The 17,618-nt window shown below is 38.9% G+C and overlaps 1 protein-coding gene and 2 long non-coding RNA genes across 4 annotated transcripts in view; 1 reads left to right on the top strand and 2 right to left on the bottom strand.

The window, feature by feature from the left end:
- LOC103710780 overlaps positions 1 to 17,618 on the top strand; it is a 61,156-nt gene that overhangs the window by 27,833 nt on the left and 15,705 nt on the right. Inside the window, exons 19-22 of the mRNA XM_039119581.1 lie at positions 3,093 to 3,257; positions 6,596 to 6,743; positions 6,866 to 6,966; positions 10,451 to 10,609. Coding sequence (XP_038975509.1) covers positions 3,093 to 3,257; positions 6,596 to 6,743; positions 6,866 to 6,966; positions 10,451 to 10,609 — 573 coding nt within the window. The remainder of the gene's footprint in view (positions 1 to 3,092; positions 3,258 to 6,595; positions 6,744 to 6,865; positions 6,967 to 10,450; positions 10,610 to 17,618) is intronic.
- LOC120106610 lies at positions 11,608 to 13,526 on the bottom strand. Its single transcript, XR_005508711.1, has 3 exons — positions 13,366 to 13,526; positions 12,492 to 12,544; positions 11,608 to 11,800 (listed from the first exon to the last, which is right to left on the bottom strand). It is a non-coding gene; the product is annotated as an uncharacterized LOC120106610 (long non-coding RNA).
- LOC120106611 lies at positions 13,556 to 17,615 on the bottom strand. Of its 2 annotated transcripts, none has more exons than XR_005508712.1 (2): positions 16,144 to 17,615; positions 13,556 to 14,579 (listed from the first exon to the last, which is right to left on the bottom strand). It is a non-coding gene; the product is annotated as an uncharacterized LOC120106611 (long non-coding RNA). The 2 variants fall into 2 exon arrangements; XR_005508713.1 differs by lacking the exon at positions 16,144 to 17,615 and adding an exon at positions 15,271 to 15,311.

The following is a 17,618-nucleotide window of genomic DNA, read 5'->3' on the forward strand; positions in this document are numbered from 1 at the left end:
GGCACGCAATACTTCAATTCTTGTAATTATGTGGTTTCTTCAAGGAAAATGCAGAAAACACTTGTAGGAGATTGTTCAGTAGGATGACTAATATAATCCTTCCTATTTGAGGCATATATGCCCAACTAGGAGGGAGGCAACAATAGAAGTGAATGAATAGTGGTGCCATATGTATGGGATGATGTGAGGCATCAGTTACATGATGGTTGGAGCAATGTTTTGTAAATTGTGAGGCAGAGTTGTGCAGCTAGAGGTGTGTTCATTGGCTGGCCTCTAGGATGGTGCTAAGAGAAAAAGGACATCAAGAATTACCTGTATATGTTGGAATAGGGATGCATAAAGCAGCCTTTGAAAAACAAACATAGTGAACAAAAGAATCTTCTATAATTAACATCAAAATATTAAAGTCTTGTCCCTTATTTTTTGGATTTTCTGAAGCTGCATCTAGAAGCAACCGACGATTCTGTAGTTGCAGGACATAAATTTTAAAAAATAGCCCACTTTACTGTTGTAACTATAATGCTTAGAGCAAGGTCAGCGGAAACGATACTAAGCACCATACTGGTTTCTCGGCGGCATGAGTCGGTACGGATCGTGTTGGGCCTTTACCGATGGAGGAGACAACACGTAGACCGTGGGAGAGAGGAAAAGAGAGAGAGAAGGGGGAGAGAGGGATGGAGAAGGAGGGAGCCCGATGGAGGGCTGGCGGAGGCCGGCCTCAGTCGCGGAAAGCGAGGCCGCGACCACTTTTTTGTTTTAAACGAAATAGGGGTCCGATTGCAGCCTTAAAAAAATTCGCGATTTATAAGTGAAGTCGGTAAATTAAACTTGCTGACTTCACTTAAAAGTCGTGAAATTAAACTTGCCGACTTCACTTATAAATCACGAAATTTTTTAAGGCAACGGCTGGACCCCTGTTTCGTTCGAAATAGGGGAAGTAGCTGTGGCCTTGCTTCTCGCAGCCTCCGCTGGCCGTCCGCCGATGTCCCGCCCTCTCCCTCTCCCTCTCCCTCCCTCCCCCGCTTGCTCTGTCTTCCCTTCTCCTTCTCCGCTCCGGCAACATGTTTCGTTTCCGTTGCCGGAACCATATTGGTGAGCTATTGGTATAGCTCAGGACGGTCGGAACCGTCCGGTTCGGGATGGTTCTGCCTACCCTGGCTTAGAGCATGTTTGTTAATCCAGGTACCAGTCATCAATGCCTCCCATGCACTTCTATATCTTTTTCAAGCTTTCTATCATCATCTCCACACATTCTTTCATTTAGTTTTTAAATGAAGGGCTCCCTAGACTGTATGGGGAAACCTGGATCGTATTAGCATTCACCATGGTACTGAGTCTACTGACACTTATGAAAATTGTATTTAATATATGTCAAACTGGCACTTACAATGGACAACATGTTGGCACACTCTCATCCATCCCCTTTTCTTCTCTGAAGTTTATCTGATGGTGGTTTGCTTCATTTCTCTTGCTTTTATCAGCCACCATAAAGTCTAGAGAAACAAATGTGCCCATTGGCACTTTGCATGAGACCTCAAGCCTCAATAATGGTATGCCATACCGTACTAAACTTGGCAGTATGGAGCATACCATACAGTACTAGTTCAGTACTGGTATACGGTATGGGGGGCATATCGACTTTCGGTATGCCAAATCGGCCTTGTACCATACCGTACTGATATAGTGATAGAGTGGCACCAGTACGGGGCCCGGTACTAAAACAGCATACCTTGCTCGATACTACTAGTAATGAAGCAATGTGGTCTTAATAACTTGTGATGGCAAGATATTCTTTCACATAATCATACTGTCTGATAGTCATTTCATTAATTATATAGTCTTATTAACTTGTCTAAATATAGGAAGAAGCGAATGGGGGTATTTGTTGATAACTAATTTTGATGGTTGGTTATCAAGAGGTGTGGTGATTTTTTTTTTAATTAGATAAGAGAATGAAACTGTTAGATCGGGAGAAAGAAGGTGCCTGGTCAAATCTGTGGTGCAGGGACAAATTCCCAATCTCTTTAACGTACTCCACTAACATACATGGATATCCACCAGTTTTAAGAGAAATGAGAAAATTAAAAAAACTATATCATTTATCACTATCTTCTCTCTTGCGTATGGTCTCCCTCCTACAAATTTTGTCCATAATGTCTGTGAACCTTAGGAACCTACACTAATGCTAAGTATTAGTTTTTAATTGATTTAATCGTAGCTCTTGAACCATATAGACAGAAGTGTTGTGAAGTGAATTATCTCAAATCTCGCCATAGTACAATTATGATATCATAATTTGATGTATATGTTCCTTTGATGCAAGTTGTGCATCCCAAAGTTGTATCTCATTGAGGCACCCAGATTTATACATTTATTATAACAAAGATGGGGCTCCCATATCTCTGTCACAGCAATTGAAATTTACATATTAATGAAGTACAAAAATGAGCAAACCTATTAATAATTAAATTCTAAATCTAAGAACTAATTTCTATTTAATCATGTCAAGAGAAGGAAAAAAAGGCACTTAGAAGAAGGTGAAAAGTGGAAGAAGAAAAACAATGGTAAAAGGAAATAACTTAAGTAAACATAATGGTTCGAAGTGTCCAAATCCTTAGCTGGTCTTGGAACAATGTTATAGGGAGGCATGGATACCTTTTTGTACCATTCCTGAAGTGTCCTCGCAGTCTAAAGCATATGCTTTACTGCCACCACATCCATCTCTCCTAACATTTGCTTTCTTTGTGCTTCACTTATATGATGTGCATCTACTTGGCCTATAGGAGTCAATACTCCATAAACTGAGTTTATGTTATTACTTGATATATATTTAATCCTTCGGATGCTCTATAAATCATGTATCTGTATTCTATCCATGTTATCACCTGCATTTTAACAGCTGCAAGTTTAAGGCAAAGAATCATATGCTACCATAGGTAGGATATTAACCTGTGAATGAAGAACCCTTTTTCTGCAATATTTTATGCTTTCGTTCAATGCTCTTTGTGCTTGTTGTTTTCATATATTCGTTAGCCGTATGCAACTTCTAAAACTTCACAACCTTCAAATTATTTTTGTACTTTTTGGTGCAGATGATGCTGCAATTGGTACAGTCTTCTTGGGTATTACACCTTAGCTGCAATAAGCGCAGGGTTGCACCTATTGCCGCACTTTTATCTGCAGTCTTGCACCGGTCGGTGTTTGGTGACTTGAGCATGCATGAGATGAATGGCAGCAAACCAGGTCCCTTAAAGTGGGTCAGTATTTATTTGTTTTAAAAACTGTTTGACAAGTTCAAGATAGACATAGTGCTTTCTATCTGTTTATATGTTCCACCAATCTTAGAAGGTAAGAGTTTAATGATCTGGTTTTGTGTCAGAAGCCACAGTGTTATCAACCTGTTTTGAAAACTATTCATATATTTCATCAATCTCCGAAGGTAAGAGTTCACTGAGCCAATTTGTGTCAGAACCAGGAATTCTAAAGAAAGTGTAGAGTTGCTGGTTTGGAATAGCTCCATGCATCTGCAATGATTTAGGCTATTAAGATGTGCCATGCAAGAAGCTGTTGTTCTATATTACTTCAAATTATATTTGGTATTTCACCATATTTGTAGTGTTCAACAAATATTTTGCACTGAGAAACAGTTGGTGTAGGTGCAGCTGCTGGTAAGCTAAATGGTATTTTGAAACTTTGGCTATGAAGATTCAGTGTCTGCAATTCAGTATGAGGTTTAGCAAGTTGTAAGAAAGGGTCTACAGGGCAAGTAAAATATGCAAAGTGCAAAGTAGTCTGACGATGTGTGCACCTGTAGCTGCTCTTCAGACAAAGTTTCCATTGAAAAATGCTCTTCAGACAAAGTTGTAATCATTTGAAAAAACTTCCAGCACCATAAATAACAAGCTTTATTCAGCTTCTATTGGCACAGAAAACAGAGATTCTCTTTTTAAAAACAATTTATTTCTGAACAAACCTTGCATATGCTCTATAAATTTCAGAAACATAAAGTCATGGGCTTTATTCTTGCACAATATTGTGAAGTGCAGTACCTATTCATAGAAATGTTTCATATAGGAAGCATGCTATGACAAGGCGGTTTGATGGGAAAGGAGATTTTGTAAGATGCTATGAATGTAAAGAGTAGAAAACTAGAAATATTATGAACAAAAAGATATAATATAACAAAAGATAAGGAAAGAATCGTTCTATAAGGCCAAGCAATTGTAGAATAATGATTCCTAGAACCATGGCCTGATGTTTTGCTCACCCTGCTTTTCTCTGCATCAAGTTGGATCCTTGTACCTTGAAAGCCATGCATGCTTGTGTTTTATCCTTGTATTCAGGAAATTGACCTAGAACCAATTTAATTTAGCTCACAGATATGGACTATTTCTTGATCACTTGAATCTATCCATTTGAGTTCATTATTCAATGTTCTCTTAAGTTTAAGTGCCTTAAGTATCCATTTCATATATTATGGTAATATCTGATGATTCTGATCCATATAATGGTCTGAACACTAATTGTCAGTTTTGCAATTACCTTTCCTCTTCCCATCCAAAAGTTAATTCTATCATCTCCATGCTTCTTAAAAAATTGGAGCAATTTGTTTTAAATCAATTGAATACCATGGTGGGCAAACCTCAAAGGCTCTGAAGATGTTTAATGTTGCTCATGAATATTCATTTAGATCCTGTAGGTCCCCTATAATTGATTCAGTATTTCATGCAATAATGCCTGTTGTCCCATGCTCAGGCAGGCCCCTATGATTACACATGAACCCGCCTCCCCTTCCTCCCTGCCTATCCATTTTTCTAATGTTTGACATCCTATAAGATATTCTGTACTAGATATGGTTAAGGATTAGTTTGGTTGAAACTTGAAACCAACAGCCCTGAGAGATGTTGTTTGCTGCCCCTCTCAGTGGAACATGCCTCAAAAAGTTGAGAGAAACTCACCATCTAGACTATGATGGCTGATAGTGGGTCTCGACTCTTGTCCACTGTTGAGATTCTAGAGTTGAAAGGAACCAGGAATGAGGAATACTGATTCCCAGCAACTTAGTATAACATTATCCACTTAAGACTTTGATTGAACATTGAAGTGTATTTTTATCTTTCTTTTCCCCCTTAATCTGACATTCCGGGCTTTCATTTTTTTCCTTCATATTTTTAGTTGTTACCAACTTGAGAGTATTGTCTGATTTGTCCCTAAACTTAGAGCTATGCTGTCCAGAAACAGATTTTAAGATGCCACTCTTTTTAAGATGCTGTCCAGCAAAAGGCTCTATCTATGTACAGGCCTATTGTGTCTAGTTTTTTAATTCAGTTATGATAAATTTTTCATGGGTGGGCTTTGAATTTTTTTTTTTCTTGTATGCAGTCTGTCTTTCTTCACAAGTTGGTAAGTCTAAACAATAAATTTTTCAAGTGGGTTGCCTCTAAAGGCTTAATCTTTGAGGAGGGAGGGAAGAATGCACCGAACATTACTACTTCTTGGTGTGCCATGTTTCCTGGATATCCTTGACTTTTGTCTCTCTTTACTGTTCTCTTAGAGCTCATGAGGTGAGAGAGAAAGGTCCTGTCAGTCTTCTGTTGCAACCTAAATCATGTCGCAATGCCTTAATTTGCTTGTACCCAATCCATGGCCACTGCCTAGCCATTTGTGTCATAGAAATCTGAGGTTTCATATCTTTGGCGAGCTACTTGGGCACCTGCTAGCATCTAGCATACATGAGTAGGATATCCATACCTTGATAACCTGTCTTTTGGAATTTTGCCAAACTCGCGTTCCCATACTTGCTTTCTTAGGCACTTTTTAACCTTAAATTGTTCTTAAAGCTTCACTTTGCATTCCTGCATTAAAATCTGCTTCCACATCTGTGCTTTTAAAACTGGTAAGAGAAGGTTACAAACTGTAGTTCAATTTATATTGTTGATTTCATAAAGGAGAAAATCAGAAGAAAATACTATATGTCATCATTGCAATAAACTTTAGATTATTGGAAGTAAAACAAGATAATGATAGATCACCACTTGATGAAACAATTGTGATATTAAGAACTAGAAAACTAACTTGGATTCTGGCTTGATGAACAACTGATTATTGTTGGTGCATCATTCTGGCTTGTGAGAGCCTGACCAATTCCATAAAAAAAATTATGTTTAAGCAAGTTTTTAAGAACTGACACCAATACCTATATTGGCACATTGCCTGTATGTGCGTGCCAAGTGTTGGTATAATATGCTGGTCTTATACCTAATGTGAGTATGGGGAGCATACTCAGTTCCTATAGACTTCCCATGGTATGCTTAGTACAGATGGTACTTAAAATCTTGATCAGTTTAAGTGTCTTGGAGGAAGTTAGGATGCATTATGGTTCCTTGGAATCATCTACTTGTTTTTTGAAGAGCAAATTTGTCTTGTGAAATTATTATACTAGCAAAGTTTTGAGATATTGGTGTTTCATATATTTAAGTTGCTTCTTCATTTCTGGACCTTGTCTCATCTTACATTTTCCTGCTATCTATCTTAGCTAGGCCTTCTATTATTGCAGAAGGATTTTAAGGAAGTTTGTAATCATTTTTTCTTGTAGTTCATAGAAAAGCTTCTTGATGAAGGCACGAAAAGTCCTCGCACTATTCGACTTGCGGCTTTGCACTTGACTGGGTTATGGCTCTTGTATCCTAGAATAATCAAATATTACATAAAAGAGTTGAAGTTGCTAACCCTATATGGCTCTGGTAGATTCATCCTCTTCCATTATTTTGTTGTCTTTATGAATTAATTTCATTGGATGTCATTATAACAATTGCTTTATTCCTTTGTTACTAATTTGTTTTTTTGTTTTGGGGGGCGGGGATAGTGGCTTTCGATGAGGATTTTGAAGCTGAATTTTCTGAAAATCATGAAGCAAGAATTGAAGTTTCATTGTTAGCTCAAAGCCCAGATTGTGAGTTCACAGAGGTAATCCAAAATGCACCACCATTATTAATTGTGGTTGCATCATAATTGTATTAATAAATTACATCATAATTATATTAATTGATTAAAAGTTATGCCTTTGTTTATTAATGATTACTGAACTGATGTCCTCCCACTTGTCTTCTAAATTAAGTGCATGTCTGGATATTCCTACAGAATTGGGCTGAAAATCATGTAGGAATCAGGTCGATTGGTCCATATGTCTTGCATTGTCTAAGAGCTTGCCCAAATCCAACCCAGATTCTAGCCTTTAGGCTGCAAGAAGAAAAAAAAGGCCCATAGTGGTTTTTTTTCTTCCCACAGGATTTCGCTTGAGTGGTATTTGGTTAATACAGGGCCATGCTTAAATGAACGGCCCAATCCATGAATCCTAGAGAATTTTCAGCCCAATTCTGTAGGAATATCCAAACAGGCCCTCAATGTTTTTATATCCAGATGCTTGTAATATCTCATATACCTTTATATAAATGGTTGAAGTTACTGAAACAAATACATGCATTGGTGTGGTATGGTATCCAAGTTGGAAATAGGCTTGGGTTGGCTCCAAGCTTGTCAGGTTGGGTGAGTTTTGGGTTGGGCATTGGGTTCAGCTTAAAATAGTTGGGGTTGGGCTTGGGCTTGATATCCAAGGATAGAAAAATTTTAGGCCAAGTTTGGGTCTTGCCTTGGCCTGGCCTTAGCCCAACCTCAGCTTGAAACCTGAGGCCAAGCCTCCCTGTTCCTTATCTTAATCCCACCCTACCCACCCTTCCCCAACTGCCCCATTCCTCATCTCAATTGTACACCCCCTTCCCTCCTTTTCTCTATTCCCACCATCCCTCTCTCTGCTCGTCTTGACAGCTCCCCCTCCCCTCCTTGTCTAAAATCCCTCCCTTCCCGTTCCACATTCCTGATACCCCTCCATCTCGACCCCCCTACTCCCGCTTCCCCTCTACCTCACCCTCCGTTACCTCCATTGTTGGCAGCACCTTTGCCATGCCCAATCCTAGCTGCTTCACTGTTGTTCCTAAGCACAACCTCCACACCACTCCTTCCTCTTCCTCTCCATCTCCCTCTAGCCTTTTCTCATGCCCCCTCTCCCTCCCTTTCTCTCCTCTTCCTCTCCAATCTTAGCATACATCAATAGGCCATTTGACCGAATCTTAGCCCCAAGCTGGAGGGGTGGAAGGGGGTTTATGGTGGTAGGGGGCTGGATTCCCTTTTTCTTTCTTTCCTTCTCCAGGTCTAGCAAGATGGAGCTCCATATGGGTCAGGTTGGCACGGGCTTCATTAGGGTCGGGGTCGCTTATGTTTGGGTTTGCGTTGAGCAAGAGGATGGCCCAGCTTGGCTCGGCTTGTTTCTAGTCTTAATGGCATCACATTGACACACAGTAAGCCTGTTAGTGCCACCACGAACAAAACCAATAAGAGATGATTTATAATTTGGTGGGAAGGGTTGGGACTAAGGGGCATATTTATATTGGTTCCTTATTAGGTATGGTATGGCTAGTACAGAACCATATGCACTAGTATTTAGGTTTGTAGAAAATATAACTAATAGACTGATGGCTGTTGAACTTATTTTAGATGACGGCATTATTGATGAAATTAATACTTTTGCACCCCAAGTAGGATTGAAGAGGACAAAGAGACAATTTTGATAGGAGTTGGAAGGAATAGTATAAGGAATTCCAAAGAGAGAAGATTTTATAGGTGGTACTTTAGATGGTCATATTGGGTGTTTTGAGTGATGTGTGACGGTCAACAATGGACATGGGCTTGGTGACAGGGATGCAGTGGTCATATAATATTTTAGTCTGCAATGGCCTCTATCAATTACGCTTGTTCGTTATTTGCAGTACGACTCTCTAATATAGTAGTTCTATTTGTTCTATTTGTCTTATTACCCTATAACATAACTACGTACTATGGCCATCAATTTTGTACCATGACATTTAGTGCAACTTTCCATGTCACCTTTGTTTTTAGAGATGGATGTTACAACTTTTTTTTTCATTCATATGTCTATGATTTCAAGCTTATTGAATAAGCTAGTTAAATATTTGGCTTGTTGCTAGTTGAATTTCTAGTTGGAGGGTGATGCACGTGCCACCAACTTTTAAAGTGGTTCCTCTAATTTATTCTTGCAGCAATATCCTCATTCAGATACTCTCAAAAATAAAATTTTCTTTTCCTGGTACCATGTCTGAAGTTTCGCCCGTAACAAACATGACATGGATGATTTGGTTTTGGCCAAATTTAATTGAAAAATAGGGCCAGTTATGAAGTTTTGACCAGAACTAACTATATAACCAAATTCAACATATTATAAGCTATCTATACCAATTTATTTGCCATTCCTTCATTGAGGAAGCATTTTGTCCTGATTAAATGGAATATGCATTTTCAGAAGATTTGAATGCCATGCAACATGGAATTTGCTAGTTCTCAGAAGATCTGAAAGCCATGTAACATTATGTTCCAGAGAGACTTAAAAAGTAAATTCATTTACATATGGCCTACTATCGCAGAATTCAAATCTCATAGCATTTTGTTTATCATATGTTCGGTTGCCATCAGATAGTCAAATGATTACACTCTAAACAAGATTTTTTAGCATTATATTTTTTAAAACTACTTTATTTGACTCAGTTTGAAACCATTGAAACGAAGCACTCATATATTGCAATGGAAATAATATACTTTAAAATGATCTCTAATACATTTCCTTGTCATATTTTATTTTTCTTTGTTTTTATTATTGTTTCTATTTCTATTTTTTTTTCTTGGTTTTTATTGTTTTCAGGGGAAAAGTTGAAACTGGAGCTGAAATTATCAGCACCAAGTCTTTTGAACCTTACTTGTTACTATGATCTTTTGCTGTCGTTATAACTGTCGCAAAAGGGTCGATGTCTCGTGAATACTGGTCCTGTACTGGCCGATATGTGCCATAGATGCCATGAGCCTATTCAATCGGGGACAGTACATATTGCTATTGGGTGAACTGCTTTATATCGAAGCATAGCACCCCTATATCATCACATATCATCCATACTGCTTAGTTTCTGTTTTTCCTTATTCATGCCATGGTGTACCATATCACGGATTGTACCATACAGGCCGAACGTTAATATTGTATCAGTCCTTGAGATTTGAATCCCTGCTCTCACACTTAATCATTTATTATGATCTATATCAAATAAGCTTTTCAGCCGACCTAGTTATATGGCTTCCTTTGGTTCCTTGTATTTTTCACATTTTTGATATTTTCATCCCATGTCATATCTCAATGAATTAGGACCTGAAGGAGTTCATTAGATATGATATTCCATGCTTTTGCAGCTTCCTGCTGGTTTGCTTGCTATAGCATTTTATATCTTGACTTCCAAATTACATTTGCTACTGTTCTGTAAAATCTTTTTTTTTATGCCTTTCTGATATGTTAAGATATATTGGCTATTTATTATCTGGTGTTGCACTCTTTCAGTTGTTTGTCAATACAGAGATGTACGCTCGTGTATCTGTTGCTGTTTTGTTCTACAAACTAGCAAATTTAGCTGACAGGAGAGGTGAACTGGAGAATCAAGATACTTTGGCTGCACTTCGATGTGGAAAAGCATTTCTACTAGAGCTTCTTGATTCTGTGGTATGCGCTTATAATACTGAAGTATAGGGAACAGGTTGTACTATAGAAGCCTCTTTAAGTTAATAAGCTTTATGGTCCCTTGATATTTATGGGCATGGACTGAACATCTTATGTTCTGTTTGACATCCTGGGAAATAGAATTGCTTTATTGTTGGCAGGCTTGGTGATAACTGCATGCGGAATCGTATTTTTTTTTTTATAAATTTTGCATTTTCTTTTTTGTACACTTCATATACAGTAAAAAGCACCTTTGATCATCCATAGATTTCCAGGAATGGTCCTATTTTTTTTGATAAATTAGTATATGTATGGCAGATCATTTTAAAACACCGATATTTCTTTTGCTACGGATTGAAGTATCTATGCCACATTATGATCTTGATCTAATTTTCATCTATGAAACTGAAAAAAAAGCGATAATCGCGCACTGCATGTCCATTAGACTTACATCTGTTGGTCTTAAAATGACTCAAGCAGGACCAAGTCTTCGCTTGTTATCCCTGCTTTTTATGTGCAAATGCGTAAAAATTCTCTTGTTAGCCACAATACAATATTAAACTTACAAATTTCCACAAAGATTAAAGAAATACATCAACAGATTGCTGCATTCAAACGCGTATACATGTATCCTATGGTCTACATAGATTGACTAAAAGATGCATGGCCATCCTTTTTGTGGTGATACATTTTTCTTCACTAAAATTGGTTATAAGGTTATGTAACCTTTCCTTGTGGGATAACACTAAAGCAACAAGAGTCCAAGCACCTTATTTATAGCAAATTCCATCACTTTCAAGTTCCTAAAGTCGGCTACCTTTTTGCTTGGCAAACTAGAGATTAGGCTTGAATTAGTCCTTGTAATTATATGTGTCACGCCCCCGGCCCGAGATCGCGAGCCGGGGGTCCGCGCCAACCGCCGCACACCCGTAGGGAACTCTCCCCACGAGCATGCAAGGCATCTAAACCAAAACACCTCAATTATGTAATTCTAAATTAATTCAACTGAAATAAATGCAATCTTATTCCATTGACTGACATAAATTATAAAGTCTCACAATTCTAAATACGCAGCGGAACAATAAAGATGGAACATTAAATTAAATAAAAACCTAATCTAAGATAACTTGAGCCATAATTCTTTTATTCGCACTCCCATATTGTAAAACCCCGGATCGAGCTAATTCTTCGGATCTGTAAAAACAGTAAGAAATCGTATAATGAGCTAGACAGCCCAGTAAGTAATAAACACCTTAACTAGTCAATTCATATACTAACATAAAATATGAATACAAATTACGATGAATCAACATAATAACATATTCAATTCCTTTTCAAGCACAAATTCATTAAAATTCGTATTTTTCAAATATTCATATACATAATCATAAATCTGATTCGAAACAAATCACATTCATCTCATCAGCCTTTAGCTACGACCACACTTATACCCTGTGGCTAGGCCAGAAACAGAACCGCACTTATACCCTGCGGAGTGGGCCAGAATACCGCACTTATACCCTGCGGAGTGGGCCAGAATACCACACTTATACCCTGTGGTGGGGCCAGAATTGCCAATGCATAACCCCCTATTGGCAGGGTCCAGAACATAGCCAGGCTGAGAGTTCTAAATCTGATGCACATCAAAATTCTTGTGGTAACATAATACATGTATCATAATCCGATCTAAATATGCTTATACGATGCAAGAACAGTAAATATAGCAATAATCTGAAAAATATTATTCCAGTTCACATATTCATTTTTCATTCAAATCATCATCTCGTAAAATTCATAAATCAAATATAAATTCATTAACAATTTATTCGATGCAAAAATAATATTATATAAATGAAGAGTCTAGAGAAGGCAGTTCATTACTTACATCGAACGCGATCCACAACAAATCCAATTAATCTCACAAATCCCTCGCAGAACCTAATATCCAAAAATCATATTTTTCTTTTAAAATTCATCACAATATATATAAAACTTAAATTTTAACATTCTCCCAGGGCCGACCCTGCAGAAGTGTCTAGCCCCCTCCGGGTTCGGGTTCGGGTTCATACCCATAAACCATCCTCTCCCTTTATTTATTTAATTATTTTTTTTTCTTTTCTTTTTCTTGCTTTTTCTTTTCTTTTCTTTTCTTTTCTTTTTCTTTTCTTTTCTTTCCTTCCCTTCCCTTTTCTTTTTTTTTTTCTTCTTTTCTTCTCTTCTCCAGAACCTTCTCCCGACTTCTTTCTTCCTTCCCCTCTTTCTTTCTTCTTTCTATTTTTTTTTTCTTCCTCCTCCTCCTCTTCTCCCGACTTCTTCTCCTCCCCCCTTTCTTTCTTCTTCTTCTTCTCCCACAAAGGGAGGTCGGCGAGCTCGAGAGACGTCAAGACGAGGCCGGCGGCGCCCGCGGCGGCCGGCTCTCTCCTTCCCACGGAGGAGGTATGCGCACGGGAGAAGAGGAAAAGCCCACAGCAGTCGGCCTTCTCCTTCTTCCCTCTCTTCTCCTTTCTTTCTTTCTTTCTTTCTCTCTTTCTCCTTCCACTATTCCTTCTCTGTTTTCACTGAACAGAGAAGAGGAACAAGGGAAGGTGGTGCTCACCGGTCCTCAAGGTGGCCGCCACTGAGGGCCGGCGACGCCTGTGGCCGAAGGCATGCCGACTGCCACAGGTGCCTTCCCCTCCTTTTCCTTCTCTCTTCTTCTTCTTCTTCTTTTTCTTCTTTTATCAAATGGTATAACAAAGCGGTGAAGCTAGAATCCTTACCTCAGCCCCGGCGAAGATCCGGCGGCTCCCTTCCGGCGGCAAACAGAGGAAGAATATCACCCGAAAAAGAAATCCGGCACCGACGGCTCCCTCCCTCTCTCTCTCCCTCTCTCTCCCTCTTGGGCGGCTGCACAAGGAAGAAGAGAGGACTCGGGTGGCTTCAAAGAGAAGGAGAAGAAGCCCTAAAAACAGGGCTTCCTCCTTCTTCGGGATGGATCCTTCCATCCCGGTGCCTCACGTGCAACGCACGTGAGGCCGAAACCTGGGACTGGGCCGGTCAAATGGACCGGGCCCAGTTCCGGGGTCTCACATCCTTCCTCCCTTAAAAGAAATTTCGTCCACGAAATTTTCGTACATGCAATTCAAGAGTAGAAAATACTTCTTTCAAATCAAGTCATAACAGTCTTCAAATCAAAGTCGTCTTGTCTGACCAATGTCAAATAATTCCATTCACCACACTTCCTCTGCACACACTGGTTTAAACCTCAACATACCCATGTCAAGTCTAGATTTTTTTTTTTCCTAGAATTACTTGCTTATTGGTACATTCATTATTATGTCTTAATCCGTGTGAACACTTTCGAAATTTAAAAGTTCATATTCTTCTTTTGACAACTAATCAAAAATGTTATGTAACTATTTAATCTTTTCTAGTAGTATAATGAGTTATCTAACAAAGAGTAGTGGGTATGGTTAGACAATAAATAGAAATAAATATTGGGACTAGATTAATACCTGTCGTCAACACATCAGAAACCAGAATGGTTGTTACAATCATCATAAACTAACGTCCCAATGTCCCTAGTGTCTACCCACCTACACTCATGTCATGTCAGAGTTTTTTTTTTTTTTCTTAAAATTTATCCATTCATGCTCTGATACCATAAAAGTTGTCACGCCCCCGGCCCGAGATCGCGAGCCGGGGGTCCGCGCCAACCGCCGCACACCCGTAGGGAACTCTCCCCACGAGCATGCAAGGCATCTAAACCAAAACACCTCAATTATGTAATTCTAAATTAATTCAACTGAAATAAATGCAATCTTATTCCATTGACTGACATAAATTATAAAGTCTCACAATTCTAAATACGCAGCGGAACAATAAAGATGGAACATTAAATTAAATAAAAACCTAATCTAAGATAACTTGAGCCATAATTCTTTTATTCGCACTCCCATATTGTAAAACCCCGGATCGAGCTAATTCTTCGGATCTGTAAAAACAGTAAGAAATCGTATAATGAGCTAGACAGCCCAGTAAGTAATAAACACCTTAACTAGTCAATTCATATACTAACATAAAATATGAATACAAATTACGATGAATCAACATAATAACATATTCAATTCCTTTTCAAGCACAAATTCATTAAAATTCGTATTTTTCAAATATTCATATACATAATCATAAATCTGATTCGAAACAAATCACATTCATCTCATCAGCCTTTAGCTACGACCACACTTATACCCTGTGGCTAGGCCAGAAACAGAACCGCACTTATACCCTGCGGAGTGGGCCAGAATACCGCACTTATATCCTGCGGAGTGGGCCAGAATACCACACTTATACCCTGTGGTGGGGCCAGAATTGCCAATGCATAACCCCCTATTGGCAGGGTTCAGAACATAGCCAGGCTGAGAGTTCTAAATTTGATGCACATCAAAATTCTTGTGGTAACATAATACATGTATCATAATCCGATCTAAATATGCTTATACGATGCAAGAACAGTAAATATAGCAATAATCTGAAAAATATTATTCCAGTTCACATATTCATTTTTCATTCAAATCATCATCTCGTAAAATTCATAAATCAAATATAAATTCATTAACAATTTATTCGATGCAAAAATAATATTATATAAATGAAGAGTCTAGAGAAGGCAGTTCATTACTTACATCGAACGCGATCCACAACAAATCCAATTAATCTCACAAATCCCTCGCATAACCTAATATTCAAAAATCATATTTTTCTTTTAAAATTCATCACAATATATATAAAACTTAAATTTTAACATTCTCCCAGGGCCGACCCTGCAGAAGTGTCTAGCCCCCTCCGGGTTCGGGTTCGGGTTCGGGTTCATACCCATAAACCATCCTCTCCATTTATTTATTTAATTATTTTTTTTTCTTTTCTTTTTCTTGCTTTTTCTTTTCTTTTCTTTTCTTTTCTTTTTCTTTTCTTTTCTTTCCTTCCCTTCCCTTTTCTTTTTTTTTTTTTCTTTTCTTCTCTTCTCCAGAACCTTCTCCCGACTTCTTTCTTCCTTCCCCTCTTTCTTTCTTCTTTCTATTTTTTTTTTCTTCCTCCTCCTCCTCTTCTCCCGACTTCTTCTCCTCCCCCCTTTCTTTCTTCTTCTTCTTCTCCCGCAAAGGGAGGTCGGCGAGCTCGAGAGACGTCAAGACGAGGCCGGCGGCGCCCGCGGCGGCCGGCTCTCTCCTTCCCACGGAGGAGGTATGCGCACGGGAGAAGAGGAAAAGCCCACAGCAGTCGGCCTTCTCCTTCTTCCCTCTCTTCTCCTTTCTTTCTTTCTTTCTTTCTCTCTTTCTCCTTCCACTATTCCTTCTCTGTTTTCACTGAACAGAGAAGAGGAACAAGGGAAGGTGGTGCTCACCGGTCCTCAAGGTGGCCGCCACTGAGGGCCGGCGACGCCTGTGGCCGAAGGCATGCCGACTGCCACAGGTGCCTTCCCCTCCTTTTCCTTCTCTCTTCTTCTTCTTTTTCTTCTTTTATCAAATGGTATAACAAAGCGGTGAAGCTAGAATCCTTACCTCAGCCCCGGCGAAGATCCGGCGGCTCCCTTCCGGCGGCAAACAGAGGAAGAATATCACCCGAAAAAGAAATCCGGCACCGACGGCTCCCTCCCTCTCTCTCTCCCTCTCTCTCCCTCTTGGGCGGCTGCACAAGGAAGAAGAGAGGACTCGGGTGGCCTCAAAGAGAAGGAGAAGAAGCCCTAAAAACAGGGCTTCCTCCTTCTTCGGGATGGATCCTTCCATCCCGGTGCCTCACGTGCAACCACGTGAGGCCGAAACCTGGGACTGGGCCGGTCAAATGGACCGGGCCCAGTTCCGGGGTCTCACAATATGCTTCCGTCTTATCTCTCATATAACATAGTGAGTTAGTCAAATGAGAGCTTGGCATAATTTATAACTGATGATATATGGAGAAAGTAACAATAGTTTATTTGCTTCATAAACAAAAGACACATTGTTTACATTTAAGATACATTTATTCAGCAATGATAAAATTTGGTTAAATTCATACATATGTAAGTATAAATACATTCATAAATGGGGAATCCATGCAGCATGATCTATGTCATTAGAGGTACCTAAAAACCAAAATCATATGTTATGGAGGCCTCCTAACCATGGATCAAGTGGACAACAAATAGATTATAACAAGTGTTATTGTGCTAAGCCTAAGCTATGTGGTAAGGTAAACCCTTAAACTAACCCCTGTGCTTCTAGGGTAGTGGATTAGTGATAACAGTGTGATGGGTCAGTTAAGGCTTGGTTTCAGTGATTAGGAAAGCCATGTACTTCATAGCTAAGAAAAAGAACAAAAAATATTGACGAAAAAAGTGGAACGAGCAATTTGTTTAGGATTTATCATGTTCTTCTCCATTTTTATTTTCTCTTCCTCTCTTTCACTTTATCTGAATGTTGACCTTACTCCATTTTTATGATCGACAAGTGAACCCTTAGTTGGGTTTTCAGGTCAAGTATGGATCCATATAAAAACAGATTGGTCGGTTATGACTTTATTCATTTCAACTCAATTATAGATGGGGCAGGTAGTGGATGTGGGTTTTTTTTTAAAAAATTTGACCAGAATTTGCCCTGAACAAAACTGGACTTGGCCTGACTTATCAGCATGCCTGTTTGGATTCCTCTGAAATGTAAACTGGGGGAAAACCTGGGGATTAAGTGTTAACTGATATCTCTTATAAGTATTCTTCAACAATCAAATGCAACTTGTATTTTTCATGGATTCAAATGCCAATAGGAATGGCACGGGTTGGCAAAACAGATAGTGTGCCAATGCCAGGTCAGCGCACCATTGCCCTGTGATAGTTCAACCGTTGGTATTTTTTAAATCCATTATTTGTTACAAAGTACCGGTGTATTCAAAAACCTTGGACTTGTTTTGAGAAATTTAATTCAAAGCTTTTGTTGACTTGTTAAATCATGTAATGATGGACCTGGGATTCAATGTCTAACATTTGTCTTTCTATGTTTACAAC

This window comes from Phoenix dactylifera, chromosome 2 (genome assembly GCF_009389715.1).
Source record: "Phoenix dactylifera cultivar Barhee BC4 chromosome 2, palm_55x_up_171113_PBpolish2nd_filt_p, whole genome shotgun sequence".
Lineage (NCBI taxonomy): Eukaryota > Viridiplantae > Streptophyta > Magnoliopsida > Arecales > Arecaceae > Phoenix > Phoenix dactylifera.